The 7,316-nt window shown below is 52.9% G+C and overlaps 3 protein-coding genes across 4 annotated transcripts in view; 1 reads left to right on the top strand and 2 right to left on the bottom strand.

Moving 5' to 3' along the window:
• The window catches only part of PRRG2 (proline rich and Gla domain 2), a 238,234-nt gene that overhangs the window by 201,350 nt on the left and 29,568 nt on the right, over positions 1–7,316 (top strand). The window lies entirely within an intron of this gene.
• Positions 1–7,316, bottom strand: part of NOSIP (nitric oxide synthase interacting protein) — a 223,046-nt gene that overhangs the window by 201,916 nt on the left and 13,814 nt on the right. The window lies entirely within an intron of this gene.
• The window catches only part of LOC116418574 (transient receptor potential cation channel subfamily M member 4), a 54,005-nt gene that overhangs the window by 42,033 nt on the left and 4,656 nt on the right, over positions 1–7,316 (bottom strand). The window contains exons 3-6 of the mRNA XM_031934805.1: positions 3,780–3,954; positions 2,778–2,958; positions 2,483–2,646; positions 2,032–2,215 (exon numbers count right to left, since the gene is read on the bottom strand). Of these exons, the coding sequence (XP_031790665.1) occupies positions 2,032–2,215; positions 2,483–2,646; positions 2,778–2,958; positions 3,780–3,954 (704 nt within the window). The remainder of the gene's footprint in view (positions 1–2,031; positions 2,216–2,482; positions 2,647–2,777; positions 2,959–3,779; positions 3,955–7,316) is intronic.

Raw genomic sequence — 7,316 nt, 5'->3', positions numbered from 1 at the left:
AGGCTAGTTTTTTGTATTTTTTTTTTAGTAGAGACAGGGTTTCACCGTGTTAGCCAGGATGGTCTCGATCTCCTGACCTCGTGATCTGCCCGTCTCGGCCACCCAAAGTGCTGGGATTACAGGCTTGAGCCACCGCGCCTGGCCTTTTTTTGTTTTTTTAGAGGAAGTCTCGCTCTGTCGCCCAGGCTGGAGTGCAGTGGCATGATCTCCGCTCACTGTAACCTCCGCCTCCCAGGTTCAAGTGATTCTCCTGCCTCACCTTCCCAAGTAGCTGGGATAACAGACATGCGGCACCATGCCTGGTTAATTGTTTGTATTTTTAGTAGAGATGGGGTTTCACCATGTTGGCCAGGCTGGTCTCGAACCCCTGACCTCAAGTGATCTGCCTGCCTCAGTCTCCCAAAGTGCTGGGATTACAGGCGTGAGCCACTGCATCTGGCCTTAGATTGGGGAAATTTTTAAATAACAGATGGGGACAGGCACGGTGGCTCATGCCTGCAATCTCAGTACTTTAGGAGGCCAAGGTTGGTGGACCACTTTAGCCTAGGAGTTCAAGACTGGCCTGGGTTACATAGAGAGACCTCACCTCTACAAAGAATACAAAAATTAGCGCACTGTGATGGCATGTGCCTGTTGTCCCAGTTACTCAAGAGGCTGAGGTGGGAGGATCACCTGAGCCTGGGGAGGTTGAGATTACAGTGAGCCATGATTGTGCCATTGCACACAGCCTGGTTGACAGTGAGGCCCAGTCTCAAAGAAAAAGGAAAGGGTACATCCTTACTAAGGAAGATCAGGCAGCAATTAGGAGAAGCAGCAAGATAGCGAAGTTTAAACCTAAAAGGATGGTCATGAAAAATGTGTAGGCCGGGTGCGATGGGTCATGCCTGTAATCACAGGACTTTGGGATGCCAAGGTAGGCAGATCACCTCAAGTCAGGAGTTTGAGACCAGCCTGACCAACATGGTGAAATCCCATCTCTACTAAAAATACAAAAATTACCTGGTGTGGTAGCGGGCATCTGTAATCCTGGCTACTCGGGAGGCTGAGGCAGGCGAATTGCTTGAACCCAGGAGGCAGAGGCTGCAGTGAGCCAAGATCGCGCCACTACACTCCAGCCTGGGCAACAGAGCAAGACTCCGTCTCAAGATAAAAAAATGCATCAAGCTGTCCCCTTCATGCACTTTTCTGTATGCATGAGAGATTTCAAAATAAAGTCTGTTTGTTTGTTTGTTTGTTCATTTGAGATGGAGTCTTGCTCTGTTGCCCAGGCTGGATTGTAGTGGCTTGATCTTGGTTCACTGCAACCTCTACCTCCCGGGTTCAAGCAGTTCTCTCGCCTTAGCCTCCCAAGTAGCTGGGCTTACAGGCACATGACACCACAACTGGCTAATTTTTTTAAATTTTTTATTCTTTATTATTATTATTTGGTAGAGACAAGGTCTTTCTCTGTTACCCAGGCTGGTCTTGAATTCCTGGCCTCAAGCAATCCTTCTGCCTCGGCCTCCCAAATTGTTGAGATTACTGATGTGAGCTACCTCACTCCCAGACAGAGGTTTTTTTGTTTTTTTTTGTTTATTTGTTTGTTTGTTTTTAATTAAATTTTTTTTTGAGATGGAGTCTTGCTCTGTCCTCAGGCTGGCGTGCACTGGCTGGATCTCGGCTCACTGCAAACTCCGCCTCCCGGGTTCACGCCATTCTCCTGCCTCAGCCTCCCGAGTAGCTGGGACTACAGGCGCCCGCCACTACGCCCGGCTAGTTTTTTGTATTTTTAGTAGAGATGGGGTTTCACTGTGTTAGCCAGGATGGTCTCGATCTCCTGACCTCGTGATCCACCTGCCTCAGCCTCCCAAAGTGCTGGGATTACAGGCGTGAGCCACCGCGCCTGGCCTCAGAGGTTTTTAATAACATGAATAATGATGGGGAAAGACACTTAACCATAGGTAATTTCCCAAATTTCGGCCAGACCAAACTACTGGGATCTTGAGCACTGGGGTCATGGGTTGTGGGTCATGGGTTCAAGAAGCCACTCACCTCCCACGCCCGTCTTCTGCTGTGAGATGTAGGACTCCAGGCGCAAGCGGAAGCGGCTCTCGCCCCCCAGGCGGCAGTGCGTGCCGTCGTCCACCAGGAAGAAGGCCGAGTAGTTGTAGTCCAGGGGAAACTGGACCCCGTCCTCCGGGTCGCCGTGCCACCGGTACCTCGCAGGGAACGAGCCCTAGGGGAAAAATGGCCAGACCAGGGCATCTCCTCATTAGGGCCCGGACAGACACAAGCCCCTCCTCCTCCCTCAGACCCAGGAGTCTGGACACCCAGCCCTCCTCCCTCAGACCCAGGGGTCCGGACCCCTCCTCCTCCCTCAGACCCAGGGGTCCGGGCCCCTCCTCCTACCTCAGACCCAGGAGTCCAGATCCCCAGCCCCTCCTTCCTCAGACTTCAGGAACCCAGGCCTCCATTCCCTTTTTTCCAAGTCCCTGGGTTGTACCTTGGGGTTGGTGAGGGTGTCTCTATTCCGGACCACACCCCAGGGGGCCACGCCCATGGCCACCACCTTGGTGCCCCCAGTGCTGGCCGTCTGATGGTCCCGCACAGCCACACCAACATGCCGGCCGATGCCCGTGTGCAGACCCCCAGTGACAATCCAGGCTCCTACGCAGACGCCGAGGAACACGCAGAGGCAGAGGGAGAAAAACCAAGAGTAAGACAGAGACACACACACAGAGACTGGGTGGCGGGAGAGGCCAAGGCCCGGGAGACAGCCCCCACCCACCCTCGGTCACCTGTGCTCTGGGCAGCCCGCACCAGCCCACGACGCAGCAGGTCCTGCAGCCAGGTCTGGAGGACGGGGCCCCCCGACCCCCCCAGCACTGACACCACCAGGTTCGGGGCACGGAAGCCCCACGTGCGTGTGACCAGACTATAAACTGTAGCTGGATCCGTTCGGTCAGAGAGCCGGAGGAACTGTGGACACATGGAAGCAGGGGACACAGGGAGGGGGACAGAGACCCAGAGAGATGGGGACAGAGACCCAGAGAGAAAGAGACAGAGACCCAGAGAGAGAGGGACAGAGACCCAGAGAGATGTGGACAGAGACCCGGAGAGATGGGACAGAGACCCGGAGAGATGGGACAGAGACCCGGAGAAACGGGGACAGAAACCCAGAGAGACAGGACAGAGACCCAGAAAGACAGGGATAGAGACCCGAGAGAGAGGGACAGAGACCCAGAGACAGAGGGAGACAGAGACCCAGAGAGAGGGGGACAGAGACCCAGAGAGATGGAGACAGAAACCCAGATGAGGGGGACAGAGACCCAGAAAGAGAGACAGACAGAGACTCAAGAGAGAAAGAGACAGAGACCCAGAGACAGAGAGACAGAGATCCAGAGGGAGGGGGACAGAGACACACAGAGAGACAGAGACCCAGAGACAGAGGGGGACAGGGACCCAGAGAGAGAGGCAGAGATCCAGAGAGAGGGGGACAGAGACACACACACACACACACACAGATAAACCAGAGACAGAGGAGGACAGAGACCCAGAGAGAGAGGGGGATAGAGATCCAAAGAGAGGGACACAGAGACAGAGGGAGACAGCGACACAGAGACACAGAGAGAAGGAGACCACCTCAGAGAGAAGACAGGTGGGGCGGAGGGAACACACAGAGCAAAGACAAGGATGGGCGGAGGGGGCCAGCGTTCAGCACGGGCGTCCCGGCTCCACTGTGGAGCCCTGAGCATGCAGCCCCCTGGTGCCCAGGCCCTGCCCACACAGGCCTGCCTCACATTGCTGTGCTTGCGGCCGGCCCCCATGAAGTCCAGCTCTCCGTAGGCGTCAGTGGGCTTCTCCGTGGTGTGTGCATCGCTGTCCCACACGGTCACCACGGCTGCCCCGAAGGCATCCTCCATGGCCACTGCAGGGTGGGCGGTCCGGGGGCGCCCACACTGGCACAAGGTCCCTCTGGAGGTGCGAGGGCGGAGCGTGAACCCAGGGCTGCCCCCCGACCCCAGCATCCGGTCGGTGTGTTCATGCTTCTGTAGAGGGGCTGTTGACACTGACCCCGCACCCGCAGAGGCAGTCAGAGTCCACGCTGCCCCTGGCCCTGGCTCTGATCGCCTCAGGGAGAGACTGGAGCCGAGGACAGTCCCCCTTCCCCATGGGAAGGAAGCCAGTGAGTCCAGAAAGCCTGAGCAGGAAGAGGTGGGTCACCGACATCTGCGGAGCCTCAAGTGCAAAGGCAGAGGGCCACTGGGTGTATCCTCGCTGTGCCCCCATCCAAACACAAGATGTTCACCATGAGAAAGAACATCCAGAGGGTAACTTAGGGACAGCCCACGTGCTAGGGGCTGACGCGGCTGTGTGACTTTGGGCGAGCGGCTTCACCTCTCTGAGCCTAAATTTCCTCCTCTAATGAAAAGACAATAATAGCGCAGCCTACTCCACGGAGCTATGAGGAGCCAGGGAAAGAACGCAGTGTTTCCTGAAATGAGGCTCGCATACCAGTCCCAGCCAGAGGCAACGCGACACGAACTTCACACGGAGCTTAAAATAACCTTGAATAACGCAGTGAGAAAGTCATTCCTTTTTCAGTTCTCCTGACGACTGTCAAGGAGAGAGGCTCAGCTGGGTGCTGGAATATTTTTGAATGCCTAACCCTTTGCTACTCTTCTGAACGAGAAAAGCAGGCCTCGGGCTCAAAAAGTGGAGCTGGCAACAGCCACCCAGCAAGTAGGGAAACACCTTTGTTTGCTTTTCATTGTATTTGGCTTCCGCGTGGCTTGTTTATTCCTCTCTGTGCCAAATGGAACAGGTTTTCCATTTATGGTGATCACATATAAAACTTTCCCCCACCTAAAAAAATGCACAATTCTCTCTTGCTATCTGAAGGTGATTGGTACCAGAGTAAGTAACAGGTTTGGAGAATGAGAATTTCATTTGAAAATGTAGGGTCGGGTGCTATGGCTCATGCCTGTAATCCTAGTACTTTGGGAGGCTGAGGCCAGAGGATCGCCTGAACCCAGGAGTTCGAGACCAGCTGTGTAATATAGTGAGACCACCCTATCTCTAAAAAAAAAAAAAAAAAAAAAAAATTAGCCAGCTGTGACAGTACGTGCTTAGGAGGCTGAGGCAGGAGGATCACTTCAGCCTGGGAGATCAAGGCTGCAGTGAGGCAGAGAGCTGTGACCACACCACTGCACTCCAATCTGGGCAACAGAGTGAGACCCTGTCTCAAAAAAAAAAAAAAAAAAAGAAAAGAAAAAAGCAAGCAAGCAAGAAAGAGGCCGGGCACAGTGGCTCATGCCTGTAATCCCAGCACTTTGGGAGGCTGAGGTGGGTGGATCACCTGAGGTCAGGAGTTCAAGACTAGACTGGCCAACATGGTGAAACACCATCTCTACTAAAAAAAAAAATACAAAAATTAGCTGGGCACGGTGGTGGGTGCCTGTAATCCCAGCTACTCAGAAGGCTGAGGCAGGAGAATCGGTTGAACCCAGGAGGCAGAAGCTGCAGTGAGCCATCACAGCATTGCCCTACAGCCTGGGCGACAAGAGCGAAACTCCATCTCAAAAAAAAATAAAATAAAATAAGGAAAGAAAGGAGGGAAGGAGGGAGAGAGTCAGAGAGGAAGGAAAGGAAGGAAGGGAGGGAGGGAGGGAAAGAGGAAAGAAAAGAAAGAAGAAAAGAAGAAAGGAAAGGAAAGGAAGAGAAGAAAGAGAAAAATGTATCTCAATTATTTTGTTCCAGATTCCAGAAGGAGTTCAGATATCAGGGGAGACCCGTATTTACACAAACCTAGTGAGCAGATTTAAGAGCAATTTTACAGAAGGGATAGCGGAGATGCTACAAGGATTTGGCAAAGCCGTAAAAACACTAAAAGAACAGCTAACTGATCTGCACATGGGATGAACCAAACATGCTTAGGCCAGGTCCTGGCACAGTGAGAACTGCAATAAAGTGATAAAGTGTCCTCTTCCTTCCTGAGTCTACCTCCAGGGCCCTGGCATGCCTCAGTTTACCCACTTTGTCTGTTCACCCATTTCAGCTCCATCCTTGAAGTCCCTAGTTCCCCTGCAGCTACTTCCCGGGAAGTTTGCTCTTCTGAGCAAAACTTCAAGGACGCTGGGCACAATCCCAGCACTTTGGGAGGTCAAGGCAGAAGGATTGCTTGAGCCCAGGAGTTTGAGAACAGCCTGGGCAACAGAGCGAGACCCCTACAAAAAAAATTTAAAAATTAGCCAGGCGTGATGGTGCATGGCTGTGGTTCCAGCTACTTAGGGGGCTGTAGCAGGAGGAACAGTTGAGCTCAGGAGTTCAAGGCTGCAATAAGCCATGATCATACCACTGCAGCCCAGCCTGGGCGACAGAGCAAGACCATGCCACTAAAAACAAGAAATAAGGCTGGACGCGGTGGCTCGCGCTAATCCTAGCACTTTGGGAGGCCAAGGAGGGCAAATCACAAGATCAGGAGTTCGAGACCAGCCTGGCCAACATAGTGAAACCCCGTCTCTACTAAAAATACAAAAATAAGCTGGGCATGGTGGTGCGCACCTATAGACCCAGCTACTCAGGAGGCTGAGGCAGGAGAATCACTTGAACCCAGGAGGCAGAGGTTGTGGTGAGCAGAGATTGTGCCACTGCACTCCAGCCTGGGCAACAGAGCGAGACTCTGCCTCAAAAAAAAAAAATAATAATAAAATAAAAGGTCTTCAAGGAATAGTCCAGCGCCTGTGCTGTCCAATATGATGGCTGCATGGGGTTCTTTACAGCCATGGAGCTCTTTCTGTTCTAATAAGTTAAAATTAAATCAAATAAAAAATTCAGGCCAGGTGCAGTGGTTCATGCCTGTAATCCCAGCACTTTGGAAGGCCAAGGAGGGTGGATCACCTGAGGTCAGGAGTTTGAGACCAGCCTGGCCAACACGGTGAAACCCTGTCTCTACTAAAATACAAAAAATCAACTTGGCATGGTGGTGGGAGCCTGTGGTCCCAGCTACTCAGGAGGCTGAGGCAGGAGAATGGTATGAACCCGGGAGGCGGAGGTTGCAGTGAGCCAAGATCGCGCCACTGCACTCCAGCCTGGGCGACAGAGCGAGACTCCATCTCAAACAAACAAACCAAAAAATCAGTTCTTCAGGAACAATGGCCATATTCCAAGTGCCCAGTAGCCCCCTGTGGCCAGGACCCAGGAGTACTGCTGTACTGGATGTGGATATAGAACGTTTCCAAAATCGTGGAAAATTCTGATGTTCAGTGCTAGGAGCTATTCCTTCTGTACACCTTGCCTCCTGCCCTCTTTCCTCGGTGGAGCCACAGAAACTGAAA

Source organism: Piliocolobus tephrosceles, chromosome 21 (genome assembly GCF_002776525.5).
Source record: "Piliocolobus tephrosceles isolate RC106 chromosome 21, ASM277652v3, whole genome shotgun sequence".
In the NCBI taxonomy this organism is placed as follows: Eukaryota; Metazoa; Chordata; class Mammalia; order Primates; family Cercopithecidae; genus Piliocolobus; species Piliocolobus tephrosceles.
Note: the sequence above shows the minus strand (reverse complement) of the source record. Positions and strands in the feature narration are given on the sequence as shown.